General features: G+C 39.9%; 1 protein-coding gene across 4 annotated transcripts in view; it reads right to left on the bottom strand.

Annotated features, from left to right (window-relative positions):
* The window catches only part of FREM1 (FRAS1 related extracellular matrix 1), a 175,955-nt gene that overhangs the window by 4,814 nt on the left and 151,509 nt on the right, over positions 1-19,632 (bottom strand). For all 4 annotated transcript variants that reach the window (XM_072959410.1, XM_072959409.1, XM_072959414.1 and 1 more), the window contains 8 exons: positions 18,314-18,386; positions 12,455-12,604; positions 10,531-10,766; positions 9,796-9,843; positions 9,361-9,525; positions 9,048-9,176; positions 8,241-8,356; positions 234-319 (listed from right to left, as the gene is read on the bottom strand). In XM_072959410.1, the coding sequence (XP_072815511.1) occupies positions 234-319; positions 8,241-8,356; positions 9,048-9,176; positions 9,361-9,525; positions 9,796-9,843; positions 10,531-10,766; positions 12,455-12,604; positions 18,314-18,386 (1,003 nt within the window). The remainder of the gene's footprint in view (positions 1-233; positions 320-8,240; positions 8,357-9,047; positions 9,177-9,360; positions 9,526-9,795; positions 9,844-10,530; positions 10,767-12,454; positions 12,605-18,313; positions 18,387-19,632) is intronic.

Genomic DNA, 19,632 nt, shown 5'->3' with positions numbered 1-19,632 from the left:
TCAGAAATAAGTTTTAAAATTCTCTTACTTATCAATTCAACCATATTCCACATTATTTCTCTGAGAAAATGTCTGAAGATGAAAGTATTGAGTAATGAATTGAATTTTAAGAGTTAGGCTGCCGAAGCATCTAACCATTGCTTATTCTTAGAAACCACCATGATTCGGCCCATGGGTGGGGGCATTCTCCTCGGCGTTCTCGCCCTCCTCCGCGGTGCGGCGCAGATACTTGCCTATCCAAAAGGGCTTTCTTCCGCTGATGTCCCAGAGCCACCGCATGTGCTGCCTGGAGAGCACAGCCACAAGGCTGCCCAGGTGACTAAGGGCAAACACATGGAAACGCGAGTGTCAGTAACAAGGAGGTCAGCATTTCTGCTGAGAGGGAATGCATAATGGAAATTAAAATCAATTCAAAACAGAAAAAAAGGTTTCTAATTAGAAAGAACTTTCCAAGACTTTAACAATCTATTGTTTTACACGAATGAGTATCTCCAGGGTGGGGTAGGTGACAACAAAGAAAGTGATCATTTTATTATAATATCTATTCTTTTAAGCACAAATTCAATGGGTTTTAATGAGTTTTAGAAAATCAGCAACTGCTTTCTTATATAAATTACTTAATGCCAAAAACTTACACCTCTCATAGGAGAGGCAACTTGGCAATTACTCAGTTAATTTGATCAGTAAGTTAACCCAAACTATTCAGACAAATTTACTTGGGGCCTACACTTCGAGCTTGGTGTGTTTAGTCAAAGACCGCAACACTTGTGACTCTTTCACCACACTAGAGAAATGAGCATTGCCTGACTGTCAAACCTTTGCATGTTGTGTAGAAGTTAAAGCACCCATTCTTACAAGTATATATAAACATTTTCCCCCAAATATTTGATTATCACAGTAAGTTTAGTTAACACCCATCCTACCATTAGCAAAAGAAAAAAAGAGAGAGAAAAAAATGTTTTTCTCTTTGTGATGAGAACCCTTAGGAGTTACTCTTGACAACTTTCAAATACACCACACAGGAGTGTTAACTACAGTCGTCACGTTGTACATTACCTCCCCAGAATTGATTTATCTTACAACTGGAAGTTTATGACTTTTGACTACCTTCATCGAACTTCCCCACCCCACATCCCTTGTCTCTGGTAAACACAAATCTGTTCTCTTTTTCTGTAAGTTTCCGGTTTGGTTTTAGATTCCACATATAAGTGAAATCATACAGTATCTGTCATTCTCTGACTGATTTCACTTAGCGTAATGCCCTCCAGGTTCACTCATGTTGTCCCAAATGGCAGGATTTCCTTCTTTTATGGCTGAACAATATTCCAGTGTGTGTGTGTGTGTGTGTGTGTGTATCACAACTTCTTTATTCATCTGTCAGTGGGCACTCAGGTTGTTTCCATGTCTTGACTGTTGTAAATAAAGCTGTTAGAAGCATGGGGGTGCAGATACCTCTTCGATATAATGTTTCTGTTTTCTTCAGATATATTTCCAGAAGTGGGATTGCTAGATCATGTGATGGTTCTATTTTTAATTTTTGAGGGGCCTCAATACTGTTTTCCATAATAGTTGTACCTTGTTAGAATCCCACCAACGGTGCGCAAGGGTTGCCTTTTCTCCACATACTCACCAGAATATGTTATCTTTGGTCCTTCTGATGATGGACACTCTCTAACAGAGCTAAGAATTCTTTAGGAATTATTCCTGCAGCTAGCTGAATTATTCCTATAAGCAATATTTGATTGTATCTAATTCCCCAGCAGTGTTGTTTAAAAGCTCTTTAAAATGCTTTAAAGAAAAAGCCAATAGATATATTTTTTTCACTTCCTCTTCTTTTTTTAATACAGAAAGCTTCAAAAAAGAAACAAAGGTACCATGATCTTCTTGTCTGGTTAATATCTACTGTTATTTTAAAAAGCAGGAACCATAATTAGCAATAGGCACTTGTTTAAGAGTTTAGATGATTGTTGATTTTTTAAAAAATTTTACCTATATCTTTCCAAGCTTTACATCCACAATCTAATAAACATAATCTAATCTGTCTCTTAATGAATTTTTTCCCACCGATGTAGTACTTTGGAGTTGTTTAAGGCAGTGGCGACGTGCAGGCCTTCTGAGCTATGCAGGCTCTCCACCACTTCTCTGAGTGCCCTCAGGCTGCAGGATTGGGGTTGCGTGACTTGGTCCTGACATTACTATTTACTATCAGCTCCTGTCTGACAGTTACAGCAAGTAGGAGGGTGAATCTTCTCCCCTGCCCCCTCATGTCTGATACGATAATTCTGATGTGCCGAGGGGAGAGAGCACAGAACAGCAAGTGTGTATTAAATACAGGCCGCGGGAAGGCTTGGGGGTGGCTGCAGTCACTGTGGAAGGTTGGAGAGAGTGTAGGAGACCTGGCTCTCCTTCCAGCTCTGCCCCCACCTTCCTTCGGGACATAACTTCAGTCTCTACTTCACCAGGAAGGAACAGATTTTATGCAATCTCCTGCTTTAAGATCCTTGAAACTGGCTTTGAAACAGAATTTGTGAATTCATTTTAGCTCATCAAGTAAAGTTTGATTTCCTTTTTGACTCTCTGAGCAGCAAAAAGTCCCAAAGAGCAAGAGGGGAAAACAGCTGTGTGGTAAGTGGAATGTTAGACCACAGCTATTTATAAAAAAGTATTTGTGAGTTGATTATTTCATAAAAATATCATTCCTTTTCTTTTATACCCACATACAAATGAAATACAGAGGGCTTTATCTATATAGATATGTGTATACTATAGAGAGCTAGAAATAAAATATAGAGCCACACACATACACATCTTTTGACAGCACTGAAATGCGAAGGCATTCAAAGTATAGTAATAAAAACAGAAACCTTAATTTTTCTAGTTACAAAAATAAACATCTACTTCTTCGAAACTTTTTGATTAAATATAGATGTATTTCAGAGTAACTCTTTCACGATAGGTCAGCAGGGGTTCCAGACACTCCTGTGGAAAAACAAAATGGTCCCAGAGATAATGATCTATAATAATAGAATTACCCGATGTACAGTGACTGCCTAAGGAAATGAGCAGATGAGATTACAATATGTAAATTCAAGAAATACCTAATCTAGGAGTCTGGCTCCTCTGGGCTAGAAAAATAACAAAACACCAATGGGGAGGCAAGGAGACTGGAGATAAAGATTGGGTTGAGTTAGCAATCTGATTAGGGACAAAGGATAAGTAAAATCTGCTGTTCTTCTTGAAATATGGGTACCGTAAATAACTGTCTGTGAAGGACCTTCAGGCAGCAAGGGACCCTGAGGAAATGTAGCCCAGAACTGAATAATGGTCCCTGAGGTGGAACAAAAACATGCTAGACGCATATTGACTCTAACTATAGAGTCTAAAACCATGTCCCCAAAAATATTCAAGAGAAGTTAAATAGCCAGGTTATAAAATGTTGAAACTACGAATTTTACATCACAGAAGGAATCGCTAATTCCCAGAGGAATATTCATTTTTCAAGGCAAAGGGGTGGGAGAAGAAAAGGACTAAACGAATCTGAAAAGTAACGGGTGAAGGGAAGCACGGAGGCGCACAGGATGAATGGAAACACGCTGAATGGGGTTCAGAGAAAAATTACACTGAGGAGACGGCGTTGCCATCCAAAAATGTTCCTTTTAGAATGACTGATCCAAAGGCATGAGGAGGTCTTTCTACTTCTATGTTAGTTTGCTTTTATTCTGCTGCTCGACACTTCCGGAAATGTCTGTAACTAGTATTAACTGTTCTTGGGACAATCACTCTTGTTGTCCTTTTGAAATAAACTCACATTGAAGTGTCACACAAAAGCCATCAGATCAAATATTCACACCCATTCTTCAATTAAAATTTTAACATTAAAAGCTTTTTATGACATTTTTATTTCTTTCCTTATTCCTTTATTTTGATTTTTTAAGGGGGAGGTAATTAGGTTTATTTTATTCACTTTTAGAGGAGGTACTGGGGACTGAACCCAGGACCTCATGCATGTTAAGCATGTGCTCTACCACTTGGGCTATACCCTCCCCCAGTTCATAATATTTTAAAATCTCACACCACATCCTCTTACACATCCTGGAATACCATCAGAAATGGTATTTGATAAATGCTTTAATTTCTGGACCAATATGGTGAATAGATAACATGCAATTTGAAATAGATGTATTTCTGATAGATACATAATTAGTCACTTTATAAAAATGATGGAAAAACTCCAGTTGCCCCCCTCAAAACTTTTTCTTGTTCAGAAAGCTTTCTCAGTTTTACATGTAAAAAATGGGCATAGTTCTACCACTTCAAACAATTCCCTGAAACCAGAGTTTATAAAGCTAACTTTGAAATAATTTGAACAAATTAGTTCTGAAACTGCTCATAACATGTTTGATCTGCTAGATATGCTCACTAATCCCCTTGAATTAATAGAGGAGATGGAAGTTTTCCATCACTATTATACTAGATTTTATAATAGTTTATTCCAGAACAAAATAATCTGTCTATACTATTTCTTAATATCATTTGTGTTCTTATATATGCTACCAACAAATATTGTAACTCGTATTGTTACATTTAGGTCCAGAGAGCTTCTTAATTGGACCTATAGTAAGAGATCAACTCAAAGAAGGCTCAATTCTGTAATTTACATTCAGTGACTCTCACATTCTTGATAGAGCTTTGTAGAAAGGAGATGTGGGAAGGAATGATCAGAATTATATTATAACCTTGCTGATGTTAAATGCGGGGTTTAAGGGTTTGAGCTGTTGTACAGGACAGCTGAATCTGCAGAGTTATGGTGTCTACTCTTCTGAAGCTCTCTGATAAATGAGGAATAATTTAGTTCCTGGGAAGAGTGGCCAATACTGGGGGATAATACTTAAAAGTGTGATCTGGTCTCATCTAGACATTCCTAGTACAATAAGTACCAAAAAAATTTTTAAATTGTTGAATGAATGAATCTACAAATTCAGAACCTGATTATATCTTAGGTTTGCCCTTCAAGGTTACTTTGATTCCAATTCAAAAAAAAAAAAACCACTTTGGATCCATAACTTAATAAAAACCTATTGTCTCTTTGCTGTCACAGATACACAATTATTAACACATAGTTTTAGAAACCTACTTTAGGTTAGCTAACACAAAGTTACAATAGGTGTGCTTGTCAAAACACCTGAGATGAGACAGCCCCTATGCTTCTGGAGGTTTTGGGGGGAGTATAATAGAAAATTAAATCCTGTCTTTTCCATTTATTTGCTTTATTCACCATGAGTAAGAGATTGTGCTTCACTGAATCTCTGTGCTCTCTGTAGATAACAATACTTGCTTCCCTCACAGAAGCGACAGGAGGAGCAAATAAGCTAACGAACGTTAAAGGATTCTGTAAACTATGAAGCGTCATATAAAGTAAGGCTTTATTGGCAAGGAGGCATGTAGAGCTGGGTCAGGCCAGTGTAGAAGGGTCATGGTGTGAACATACTTAAAACCAAGTCGCAGATAAAATTTTAGGCCAAGTGCATGACAAAGTAGCTAGGCTTTTAAATTAATTTGGGCCTTAAATTAACCCTGAGATGAGTGAAGGGTATAATATTAATGGATATATAAAGACTCCTTTATGACTAGTCTTACTACTCTTTGCATTCACCATTTAAACTCCAGCTGCAATTAAATGGATCAATAAAGTTAAAAAAAAAAGATATTGGGGCACTAATGTAGGGTTGTCAACAATGAAGACATCAACAACATTACCTTAAGTTGCCATGATTTCATAAGACATGATTTTTGACACCAAAAAGCTAGAAGATCATAGTCTCAGAATAACAAACAGCTCTTCTAAAAAATGACAATCTTCCATCGATGAATGGACGGAAAGACACCACTCCATATGCGTTGTCCCTACTTTTCTCATAACACTAAGAACCAGTTAACGCTTCATTGTGAGCCTGCCAAGTCACCTGCACTGCCACGGAGCACCTCTGGAAGATGAACAATAAGGCTGCTTCCCAGCCTGAGGTCTGGGGGTCCTGTTGCTCTGTTCAGCTACCTCTTAACAACAAGTCCCAGCAGGAGTAACCTTGGCTACAGTATAATGGCACTTCCACACCTGCCCTTATTTTTGTCGGTAGCAAAACCATCTTCCCACTTGTAGCACATTGCAATCTTCTCCCTTCTAGGTCAGAGAGCTTTGGATTCCACGTCAAAGCTCTTTCCTCAAGGAGGAAAAAAGACCTACGCTGCTATTCTTACCTGCGCTTTCAATGCCTGAAGATAAACTCTAAATAAAAGAAGATCTGGTTATTTTGGTGAGAGAATGTCTTAATTTTCCTCTAGTGTATGGCATTATGGGAGTATAAATATTTAGACAATGATTATAAGATTTTCAGAAATATTTTAACTTACTTCATAGAACAAACTCATCAACAAAAATGTGAAAACCACTGACTAACCTCTATGGTACCTTTTCTTATATTTAGTACATGATCTACAACAGTGGAGGAAAGGGTGTTTGCTTTGACCAGTTTTTAAATACACTTTTAAAATATTGTATTAGCTTTTTAAAAATCTAAGTATGATTTCCATACAATAAAATGTATAATTTTTAAAGTATTTAATTCAATGAACTTTGACAAGTCTATGTATCCATGAAAGACGCACCCAGCAAGATGGAATACAGTTCCATCACTCCAGAGCCTTACCTCGTGCTATTTTCCAGTCATAATCTCTGCCAGAGATAAGTGGGGTTTTTTTTTTTCTATCACCAACTAATAGATCAGTTTTTCCTGTTCATATAAACGAAGCCATAAAATCTGTATTCTTTTATGTTAGGCTCTTCTCTCTACATAACGTTTTTGAGATATATCCACATTATTGGAGGTCTCAGTAGTTCATTCCATTTTATTGTTTGCAAATTGATTTATCAAAAAGGAAAATTTGTCTATTCCCTTTTTGATAGAACACATATAAAGAGCTGCTATAAATCAATAACAAAAGACAAATGATCCCAACTCCTATTATCTAAAAGATTGCTAATGAAATTCTTACCAACGTCTTTTTTTTTTAACATATATTATTATTTCTCTTGAGTAAATATCTAGGAGTGACATCACCAAGTCACAGGGCAAATGCATGTGACTTTATAAGAAATGGCAAGATAGTTTTACAAAGCAGTTGTACCATTTTACCATTCCACCAACAGTAAGTGAGAATTCCACTTTCTCTACAACATTGTCAGTCTTTGTGATTTTTAACTACTTTCGTGGGTGTGGAGTGGTAGCTCACTGTGGTTTTAACTTGCATTTCATTGATGTCTAATGGGGGTGAGCCCCTTTTCATGTTCTTCTTGACTAACTGTATATCCTTACTGTGAAGGTTCTAAGTCATCTGCTTCTTTAAAATCTAGTTGTCTTTTTATGATTGATTGGTAAGAGCTGTTTGTATTTTACGGATTTGTACTTATCTTTATCAGATAAATGATCCGCGGATAGCTTTTCCCCAACGTGGTTTGCCCTTTCATTTTCTTAATAGTGTCTTTAGAATGAACTTAATTTTTTAAATTTTAACTTTTTAAAATGAAGTGTAAGATCTGACCAATATCCACCAGGGATATATCTGGTCTCAACTTCCAGCCGTGCAGCGTATTAGTCTAATCGCATTGTGTTGGATAATATCCAGGTAGGCAAAAAGCAAGGCTAGTTATACATGCATTTTTAAAGTCCGTCTGGACTAGATAAATCTTGTTGTCATTATTTGACCACAAGTCATTCTTCATCGAGTGTTCCATTATCCAATCACCCTTTGTGCAACTTGTCTGGTTTTCGTAATCATCAATGCATCTTACACTGTCAAAGGTCTGATGCTGTAAGACCTTTCACTGCTATATATTTTCAAACAGTGGGCAGGAATTCCTGTTTAATAAATAAATAACAGAATCTGCAATGCTGCTGACTCAGAGAATCTCCTTCTGACTTTCTCCAAAAGTTTAAGATAGGGAGGCTAAAAAACAGAACTGTGGCAATGCCACAGCTTTATCAGAAAAAAACTAAGTCAAAATATATTGTTAAGGTCAGCCCAAACCCATCCTCAACTACAGAACTCCCTCCAAGCTCTTAAAACAAAGCCAGGTAGATACTACATACTCAACACTCAGATCAATGAAGCAGCCCTACAGTTTCATGAGAAAATAGAAAAATTAGACAAGAAACACCAATCAAATGTGAAACAGGGTTTCTTACCGTTCCCTGCAAGCTCGGGCAGCTGTGTTCCAGGTGACTTTCTGTTCTGTGATCACAAAGTGACAGTAGCCTGAATGATGGTGCCACCCAGCTGGGCAGGATTTTTCTTCCACCTCCTGAAAAACAGGTGGCCGTGTTCACAACACAATGGTCTTACAATCTAGGGTCTGTTGTCAGCATATAGAGTCCTTCCTATGAGTCTTCTAACGTGAGTAATTTTGTCACCAGAAAGGAGGTCAGCCCTAATCCCAATTCTCCACTTTGAGAAATGCAATGGCTTCCTACAGAACAGACTGCTAAAGTCAGCAATGATTTAGTTTTATAAAAGTATGGGCATTATGATATTTGGTTTTTTTATTAGTAAAATTTTCTTTCTTCTTGGTGGTTCATAAAATAATGGTGAGTCTTACGACTGATAGGAGCTTAGATTTCATGAAATAATGTAGCAAGTGCTTAATGAATATTAGTAATCAAGATGCTCTTGATTGTAGAGTTTTCTTAATTCACCTAAATCAAAGCTTGTATCACAGAAGCTCAGTGCTAAAGAGAAGTTTCAAATTCTCCAAGAATAATAGTGGATTCATCTATTTGAATAAAATAAGTAAACACCTTCTTAAATTGTACTGTGTAACTAATGTGTGTTGTGATTTTCAGAACACTAACTGGCCATTTTCTCCTCTCCGCCTTCCAAGTGTAACAGGGCGGGCAGGACGTCGCAGGAGTGCACGGAGCACGCCCCTGTCTTAGCTAACCACAGGGCCTGCTGCGGGCAGTGCTTGGCACGTGGCTGCTCAGCCTGTGTCCCACCTTGGTGTGGGGGCTCCAAGACTTCCAGGCAATCCCATCACACGTATACAGCTTTCGGAGGCGTTCTTCGAAGTGGAAGAGTCCCTTTAATTCCAGCGTGCAGTTTTTTGGAAATGAGGGCAGCCGGTTCTGTGGGAGGGAAAGGAGACTGAGGTTTGACTTAACGTAACTTGATCACACTCTTACCTCTTTGAGCTCATCGTCTGTTGGGGAGCGTTTGTGTTGAGTAAACTCTCCCCGAGCTGGAAGGCTGTTTTCTGGCCCAGAAAACAGCTTGCTTAGAGGTGAATAGGAAGTGAAGAGATTTTCATACCTGTCTGGGGAAGTGTGAGCCGGCTGTGGATTCCTCCTTATCTGCCTGAGGCCGTTCCCACACTTTGATTGTCTTCTGTGGCTGACTAATAATGGATACTTTGGCCTTCCTTTTGTGAGTTGGGGAACTGTCATCCTCCAGTTTCAGGGAAACCATTCCATGATACTTGAGGAAATCAACAAACAACAATAAAGAAAAAAACGAACATCAAGAGAGCAAATAACAACATTTGTTGTAAAAATGAGCAATCCAAAAAATTGGATCAGAGCAAAAAAGATGAGTTTTATTTTTTCTGACCACCCAAGCCTCTAAAACAAATTTCAAAACAGGTTTTTAAGAGAAGTATATAAACATAAAATATACAAAAGATAGTTTCACTAGATATTTTGCATCCATAAATAAAGAAATTTAGCAATTCTCTCAGACTAAGCTTACATTATAGATGATGTCTGTTCCATTTCTATAAACATAGGATGGATGAACCTGAAATCAACAGAGAACAAAATATGAACAAAATTGGCTTGAATAATAATTAGAAGCAAGGTAAAATCCTTCCAGTAAGGTCATTTTAATGTCTGAAAAATTTTAATACTTTTCTTTTTTTAAGATTTTTCATGCCCAAATTGTTGGAATTTTAAAAAATCATTGGACTTAATTACAACTGATCAATGTTGACTCATCTATTCTGAGTCCTAGTTAGGGAAAAAAAAGACATTCTTATTTTTTTTGGCACATCTATAGTATAGAGAGGTCCAAGAAAACACACACACTTACACACATTCATGAGTATGCACCTGGTTAGAATGCTGTGCTAATAAGGTCAAAGCCATGGTTTCCACACCAAGTAGATCACTTAATCTCATTCTATTTTAGGGTCACTTGTCATTCTCTACCTTCCGTGATCACAAAAGGAACCAAAGCAGAAATCACATGGGATGAGTCAGAATATCGATCACCTCAGTTGGTACAATTAATAGAGTGGGGCAGCATTATGATAGTTGTGTACAAAAGGCACTTCATGATGGTCCAGAGAACCATGAGAATCACTGTGGCCCACACTCACTGTGAGAATCAGAACAGCTTCCTCAGTGTTTCAGAACACTTATAAGATCTTCTGATTCTTTTAATACGCACTCCACCCATCAAATCCGAGAAGGTCCCCGTCCTTACTGTTCTGCCATTCCCTCGGGTTCTAAGCTTCATTGGAGAAAGATGTGTAGAATCAGAGCCCCGCAGGGTGTCTCCCCTGGTGACTGCTGGCCTCTTGGAAGATGGAAGGGGTCTTCCTTCCAGATGAAAGGAACCAGAAGCAGGTGAGGAAGCCCCCGGGGTAAGCGGACGCCAAATGCCCTTCTCCCGAGCGTGGGGCATGTTTGGGTTGAAGGCATACGAAGGATGGCACTGTCCTGGGGGCATGCAAAATGGCAGGTCAGCTCATTTTACACAAACAGATAAGCGATCACATCCACACAGCCTCCGAAGCGGCTCGTCATTAAACCCAGATGGATGGTTTTCCCACCAGATGTTGCCTTTCTGCCATTTGCCAGAAACTCCTTTCCTCTTCATCAGTTTCCATCCAGGAAAGCTGTGCCCTTCTGTACAGCTACAGGGTGATTATAAGTCATGAAGTTGATTTCACCAACCGCAAATGAAAATCACTGTTGTGATTTTATAATCATCCCGTCTACTTGGGAACCAGCCCCACGTCATAGTATAGAACTCCTCCATGTGTAAGGTTTATTCACTGTTCAAGTATCATTCCACAAACACCTTAAAGTGTTCATCCTTTCCCCAATCTCCTAGAGGTAGAAACTGGAATTGTTTGAAGGTGTCAGTGAAATCAAACAGTAGTTATAAAAAAGAGCATTCAGCTGTTGAACAAAGACCCAGTAAATCTTAAGGGAGTTACTTTAATTAGAAATACTGCCAATTAGCATGAAAAAAAGTCTCAACCCAGAAGCCTTGTCTGGATATTTTATACTTCACGTGTAAAGCGTGTATTCCGTGTTATCTATGTACTTCAGGCAACCGGAAAATTCAACTGAAAAAGAAATGAGTTTGGTGAGGAAAGGAGGTGGGGAGAGATTGTGGAAATCTAACTATGGTAAAGGAAGGAGGAGACTGGCTATTTTTATTACAGGGTGAGAAAGAGAAGAAAAGATAATAACTTTCAGGTAAGAAAAACACACGGCCCACAGGGCAAGGCAGGTGTAAAGCGGGGCTGTAAGACCGGGCATGGTTACCAGAGACTCGCCAAATGCAAAAAGACAAATACATAGAAGGTATCTGGCAGGAAGAAAACTCAGAGTACCAAAGCCTTCAGCTGGTCCTTGGATTATTTTTTAAATGTTTTACTTATTTATTATTGTATTATTTAATTACTTTATTTTGTGTGGGGGGAGGTAATTGGGTTTGCTTATTTTTGGAGTAGGTACTGGGGATTGAACCCAGGACCATTGTGTAGGCTAAGCATGTGCTCTACTACTTGAGCTATACCCTCCCCCCACCGGGTGGTCCTTATTTTACTTGGTTCACAGGCTGCTCTCCAGCACGTACTACCCAGGACCTCCCTGGCTGTGCAACCCAAGCTTACTCATTAATATTCTCCAGCTGCTCCTGAAACCCCAGGCCAGCTGCATCTTTCACACCTATTTTTCTCTGATTCCTTCCTCTCTCCGAATTTTCCTGGTCACACTACAGTGGGGGCTCAAATTTTAGGCATTAAGAGCTCTCTTTAACAGAGGAAGATAATTACAGCCCTACAAACTCTGAGGTGGGGGGATAATTGTCGATAGATTCTCACCGACGTTGTTTCCCCCTTGGTGAGAACAACAAACGGGTAGGAGGAAAAAAAAAAAAACAGCAACAACCAGGCACTGACTTGTTGCTTTTCTCAAATGATCGCTCTTAGCGGGAGGAAAACCACATGAAGCAGAAACCAGAATAAAGGGCCCACATCACGACTGAGGTTGCTTTCTTGACAAGAAATTAAGCATTTTGATTTGAAGGCGTTATCAAGCACATTGGCTGTTGAAAGCAAGCAGCTACAGCGCCAGGACCGCTCCTGATTTCAAGATGAGGATCAAAAGAATACCTCCTTTTGAGTCCAAAATTTTCACTGCAGCTTTTGTCTTTGTGCCAAGAACGGCATTCACAGGGGAGTTCAGAATTACTTCAAAGACCTCATCATCTTCCTCTAATCCGTCACAGGTAATTGCTATATTCCACATCTTAGTTGACATTCCTACAAGAAGTAAACATTTTAATTACTCTTTAATTGCTATTTCAATCACCTAGGTGTCAGAGAAATATATTAATTAACATGTCTGCAGCTAGGCTGCAGTAGCCCGAGTGAGCTATTGTACTGCTCCCAACCAACTCACTGAAGGCGTGCTGTTCTCCCAAATAATATTAAAAGACCACATTGTTCCTGGACAATGATGATTCCGTTTAAATGCAAACACTGTAACAAAAAAGTAAGCTGCGTTAGGCAAGGGCTGAACAAAAACTGGTTTAGGAGTTGCGATCCAAGACTTCATTTTTTCCTGGCCTGCCCCTTCTCTTCTTAAGAATAAACAAGCACTGCCATCTTAAAATATTAATAGTTTCAAAACCCTTAAGATGTTGATGCAGGCAGTCAGAAGTGATTACTGGATGGTGCTTCAAGCCACGCACGGAACCCTTGAAATGACTGATTTCTAACGACAGCTGCTTCCATCGGCTGCCCTGCTTCCCGAGGGCCGTGCGGCCTGCAAATGCTCTTTCTGTGGATGTAATACTCAGCAGTTTGATACCCTCCTACAGAGAATTTATGGGCTGGGGGGTTCTAGAAATAGAATGAGCCAATTTTTTTTTTCTCTCTCTGTCTACTTCTGTTCATGGAGTTACAATCAAGCCTGGTTCACAGCAACTTTGTGAACTTAACACACAATGGCTCTGATGTTACAAACGTATCCCCAGCCATCCTGTCACCATGGAGATGGGACTCAAAGCAATCCCAGAAACACGAACTATTAAAGCTGGAAGGAACTTCTGAGACTGTCGAATCCTGACCAGTTTCCATGATGTGGGTAACGGGACACCCCCCGTGAGTTTATTTAGAAGAAAAAGAGTTGGCAGGAAGAAAAGAAAGTACTGTTTAGTGGAAAAGATGGCTCAATTTTAAGGGGGTAAAATAAGCCTATGGTTTAACTTTCTAGGACCAAGTTTTGAAAACTTGACTCTGTCATTTACTTGTTAGCTATCTGAGTGCTTTTACTCCCATAAACCCATCTGTATAAGCAGTTACACATTTTTCCCCCGGTCCTCTCTTCTGAAAATCTGAGTTCTTTTCTTCTCGCAGGTCATTTTCTACTGATTCACGCCTCTCAATTGAGCCATCTAAGTGATAACCTCCTTCTCGAAGCTGCATTGCGTACAGATTTCACGATGGAATCAAAGTCTCACCCATCTCCAACAGAATCTAATGGAAAGAGAAAACTGATCACTTATCCTACTTTTTGCTGCACTTAAAGGGAAAATTTAAGTGTATTTGAAATAATGTTATTTAAAAAAATAGGCTAACGTCATCTCTGCAAAGACAGGATTTAAAGCGTTTACTACAAACCATGTAATTCCCACTTCACGAATGGGTGAATCAGTCCATCAACATATATATTTTGTATTGACTAGGTACTTACTTCTGGTGGATTCTGCAGAGAATATCAGAGGTGTGATAACATAAGCAAGCCCTGACACAAAGGAATTTAAAAAACCTTCTTGAAGAGACAAGATGTAAATCCCAGAAGTGTCTATCACTCCAAGCTATGTAGAATTAGCTACCAAAAGATACAGAATCAATGGTAAATTCTACATGTATGTGGGCTCCAGGGTCAGAAGGATCTGGAGGGAGGAAACAGGAAAACAACGCAGGCAACTTCAGACAGTGCAAGCAGAGGCCTTTATCAGGAAGGCTGAGCGGACGAGCAGGCGGGAGGAGGGAAGGCCCGGCAGGGAACAGAGGGGATAAGGCTGCCTTCGCGGTTTGTAGCCAGACTGCAGGGAGCCCTGGACGCTAGGGGGTCAGATTCAGACCTGAAACCCCAGGTAACAGGGAAGGCTCTTGAAAATGGATGTCTTAGAAAAGTGAAACTGATAAGTGTTACGTCAGAAGACAGGGGCCCAAGGAAGACACGCGGAGAGGCTAGAAGTTGGGAGACCGTGGAGGTAGCTGTTGTAATAAAACTGGCAGGGAGAGACAAGAGGCTAGACAAAAAGAAAGGATACAAACACTAGGATTTTTAATATCCAGAGAACTGTTTTGACTCTCAAAGCCCATCAAGTTAAGTATTATTTAAATAAAAATCCAATACAAAAAAAGTATTTCCAAGCCCCAACCAAGTGCCTTCTTATTTTGAGAAATATTATGTTTTAATTGTAGTACCCCTTCCCCACTCCACAACCCCTCTAAAAAAAGAAAAAAAAACCTTAAAGTTTTTGTAAAAGCTTATGCAGTAGAACCAGATGGTTAGAGAAAATCTATTCCAAGTTCCACTGAAGTCCTTCTGATTTGTTTGCCTGCATTTCAACTTTGTTATGTCTACCAGGTGTGCACCTAGGACCAACTTTTTTTAGGCTAATGTGATTAGACGTAAGAACTTTCTAGTTTTTCTTTTTCCTTCCTCTCCCACCTTCAAGGTGCAAAGTATTTGTGAAATCACTGAGATTATAAACAATTTCGGAAGGCTTGAACTGACCCCCTGTTCCCATAAAACAAAAGGTGCTGAAGAGGAGAGAGAGGTGTCAGGTTATGCAGACATAGCCTTCTTTACAGAGTGAGTTAATTCCTGGATATTTTCCTGCAAAACAGATTTTGCTATTGAAAGACATTTTCTCAATGTTTTTTAGCAAATGCCACATCAGAGAGCTGTTCCTTTGGAAAACATTTTGACTCTCAGTCACGAGGAAGTCTCAATTAAGAATGCAGCAAAGCTTTCAAGAACACATATTTCAAAGGAAAACAATCATTTGCTTAAGAATATCTGCACTTCAACTCGAGGTTAGTCACAATGGCTGAATGCAAAGTAGGCAGGGTTCATTTTTGGTTTGGTACGAAGTTGTGAGGCAAGCTTACTTGAGAATAGGTCACAAGACTGAGAAGTCCCTCCGTGTCTCTTCAGTTTATAAGAGATCTCAAACACCTCCAAGAGATCTCAAACCTTATAGTGTCCCACTGCCTTTGCTTTCTCACTCCCTGTCTCTTCATCAGTCATGGAAGCTGCTGTTTTTAACAAAATGAACCGAAGGCTCTGGGTAAAAGGGGTGGGGGTGGGATGAAGACACCAGATCTGAAAGAGGCAAGGACTTTAGAGAGCAAAAAAGTATTCACAGGCCCTGTGGATGGGGGAACTTGAACATTCTCAGAAACATTCTAAGCTGAGGAGGTCAGCTTATAAAACGGTTTCTGGCTAATAAGCAACAGCAAAATCTGTTTTGCAGGAAAATAACCAGAAATTAACTCACACTGTAAAGTGGGCTATGTCTGCATAACCTGACACCTCTCTCTCCTCTTCAGCACCTTCTTTTTTTAACATTTTTTATTGATTTATAATCATTTTACAATATTGTGTCAAATTCCAGTGTAGAGCACAATTTTTCAATTATACATGAACATATATATATATATATATATATATATATATATATATATATATATATATATATATACATTGTCACATTCCTTTCTCTGTGAGCTACCATAAGATCTTGTGTATATTTCCCTGGAGCACCTTTTGTTTTATGGGAACAGGGGGTCAGTTCAAGCCTTCCGAAATTGTTTATAACCTCAGTGATTTCACAAATGCTTCGCACCTTGTTCACAAACCATGAACAACCAAGAGTTTCTTTCTAATTTATAAGCTCTATTTATTTATTTTCTTAACATGTCTAAGTAATCTCTAGAATCATGACTATTTAGAGCCCCCGGAAGTCTTCTCAAAACAGCATGTATCTGCTCAAAACAGCATGTAAACTGTTCTAGACAAATGGGTACTTCTCTCAACCTGCGGAACCTCCAAGAGGTAGCTTTCAGACTCCTCCAGTGTGATGGGTTCTAGGTCTTACCAATCCAAACAGAGCACCCAATGGACTGCTCAAAATCGACCGAAAGCCAGAATCACTCCCAATCTTGTGACAAACAGACTTCAAATAATCAAGATGACAAACAATAAAGACCCTTGCCTCTCAAAAGGTGGAAAGGTTGGAACTGCCTTAATCAGGAGTACATAAAAGGCACAGTGCAAATGCATTCAAATTTCATCTTGGGGTCGACCAGAACAAGAGCCTGCAGCCGCCCGAGGGTAAATTTCAACTACATCGTGAGAATGGCTCTCCTCACCAAGGGTGGTCAGGGTGAGGAACAAATGTATGCAAGTCAGAAACTTAAATATCACAGGAAGGAGGCCAATAACAATATCTGGGTTGTTGCACGTCAAATGCAAGGCTCTCTGCTGTACGTTGAGTTGCATCACTCAAAAATCCGTATGTTGAAGTCCTAACTCTGAGGACCTCAGAATGCGGCCTTATTGGAAAAAAGGTCATTGCAGACGTAACTAAGATGAAGTCATATTAGAGTGGAGTGGCTCCTGAATCTATTATGACTGGTGTCTTCATAGGAGGGGGAAATTTGGACACAGATATACACACACCCGAGGAGAACACTCTGCGGAGATGAAGCCAGAGATCAGGAGATGAGGCAGAAGCCAAGGAAGGCCAGAGATGCCAGCAGAGCGCCAGAGCATGGAAGGGAGGCCTGGAACTGATTCTCCCACACGGCTCTCAGAGGGACTCATCCCTGCTGACACCTTGACCTTGAACTTCTAGCCTCCACGACTGTGAGAAAATAAAGTTCTGCCTTTAAGCCGCCTGGTTTGCCATACTTTGTTAGGGCAGCCCCAGCAAACTAACCCAGTCATCAAACATCACACAAGTTGCGGTGAGCAGCAGAAAAGCCTCTCTTTTCTAGGTGTAACAGTAAGGTTGTCAGTTTTGGAGTGGTGATGGTATTCAGGCCATTTTGTTTCGCTCTTGCCCAAAACATCACGTGTTAGTGGCAGGCAGTGGGCAAAACTCTGACTTGGTGGTGTGTCCTCAGAGTGCAGAACACCTCCTCAGAAGGACAGTACAAAGTCACAAGCCCTGGCTGCTTCTCAAGGCCTCTTCCGTTTGCCCTTGGACAGGTGACACAGGCCCATCCCACACTCGAGGGAAAGAGAGCGAACCAGGCAGTGCAGTGAGGGAAAGCCACTGGCCCCATCTGCAGGAGCCAGGGAAAGAGGGCGTGGCTCCAGTTTGTCTGTCCTTCAGTCTGAAGTCCCCTTCTTCTGTCAGCTGCTCAGAATACCACCTCCTCTAGGAAGTCTTCCAGGATTTTTCTTAGCCAGACAATGGCGCATCTTTGGGGTCTCAACATACCATGAGTGAGTGGTTTTCATGTCTGTGCTTCCCACAGGAGAGACCGTCCTTGGGAGCAGGCCCCAGGCTTCTGTATTCCCTTTTGCACCCAGCAGACTTTTTTCCGGAGGCTTAAAACTAAATATGTGCTATTTAACTAAACAGTAATTTCCCCCAAAATCTGCTCATATCAACCAAGAGAGGTAATTTAGAAATGCCCTATGAGTATAACATTCTGAAATTTTCCATCAAAGTATGAAGCAATTACACAATTTCAGCTTTGTGTCAGACGTTTAATAACATTTTAAATTGCTTTTTTTTTAAATTACTTTTTTTTCACTTTAATATTTTATATCTTTTGTTTGTGATGATCTTACTTCTCACTTTAAATAAGCATTTGGCGCCAGTGATTCTGTTACCTGAGGAGTTTCTCCTTGGCTAACGTTCCATAAGATTCTCTTTTCCACAATCTCCAGACTTTCTTACAAAAACATGAAACACACTGCAGACAAAAAGAACGTACCTGGGTCAAACTGAATCAGCTTAGATGGAGTCGTGGTGAAATCTTTTCCAACTGCAGCTGACACTTGGTTGACCTGAAGAGGAAAACAAATGTCTTTTTTTAAATAAAAATAAATATTCTGTAATGGAGGCATATCTAGTCTAATCTCCTACTAGACTAAACTCAGGCTTTTAAATCTGTTTTTAACATAAAGTGTTTTTTATTCTAATAAATCACTTTCGATCCATCTTTCTTAACGTGAAGTTTTTCAATACTAATTTCTATGGCAGTAAAAGCAAAACATTTTATTTTTATTTTTCTGCTTCTCCTTTAGAAATGCTTCAGTTATTGGAGAAACATGAGTTTTAAACAGCATCTTTGTCTTTGTTATAAAAATGCTTTTATTTCATCGCCTTCTCTCTCTCCCAACCTGGTTCTAAAATAGTGCCTGGGCAGTGAGGGAGGGGGCCCTGAAGAGAAGCGGAAGCAGGGACTCCTGACAGCCTGAGTGCTGATCTGTCACCAGCCTGGAGGTGTCCTGCGAGCTCCAGGACACTGAAAGCCTTTACACCAGATGGCTTCCTGTCTGGATGAAGCCATTCCCCTTCACAGGCACGAAAGAGGGCTCCGTGGGGATGACGGCCCCGGTGAGCAGCCCCACAAAGGCCATCGGCACCCAGAACCGAGGGCTTGAGAAGCTTCGTCAGGGAAGTTGTTAAAAAAAAAAATCTCTCTAAGTAAGTTCATTTGGGTCATTTTTTTACATTCCACCTTTAAGTGATACCTTATGAGGTTTGTCTTTCTCTGTCTGGCTTAAAAACAGAAAGACTCACAAACATAGAAAACAAACTTATAGTTACCAAAGGCGAAAGGGCAGAGGGGGATAAATTAGGCATTTGGGATTAGCAGATTCACGCTACTACATATAAAATAGATGAACAGCAAGGTCCTCCTGTATAGCACAGGGAACTATATTCAAAAGCTTGTAATGACCTATAAGGAAAAAGAATATATATAAATATCTGTATCTGAATCACTTTGCTGTACACCTGAAACTAACACAATACTGTAAATCAACTGTACTTCAATTTTTTTAAAAAATTGCTCTAATTTGAAGAGACTGTTGACTGATCCCCTGCTCGCCACCCCCAGGGCTGAAAAACAGGTGATTTAAGGCTCTGAAGGCACGACCTCAATTCCCCACCAAGGGAGCCTAGTATGTGAGAAGAATAGTGTCCTTGGCTGGCTTGGAAACGAGGTGGTCGAATGAGATGTTCAGGAAAGGGGTTAATCGGCTTTTTCACTTTCTCACACAGGACTGAAGTGCACAATTAAAAACT

This window comes from Vicugna pacos, chromosome 4 (assembly GCF_048564905.1).
Source record: "Vicugna pacos chromosome 4, VicPac4, whole genome shotgun sequence".
In the NCBI taxonomy this organism is placed as follows: domain Eukaryota; kingdom Metazoa; phylum Chordata; class Mammalia; order Artiodactyla; family Camelidae; genus Vicugna; species Vicugna pacos.
Note: the sequence above shows the minus strand (reverse complement) of the source record. Positions and strands in the feature narration are given on the sequence as shown.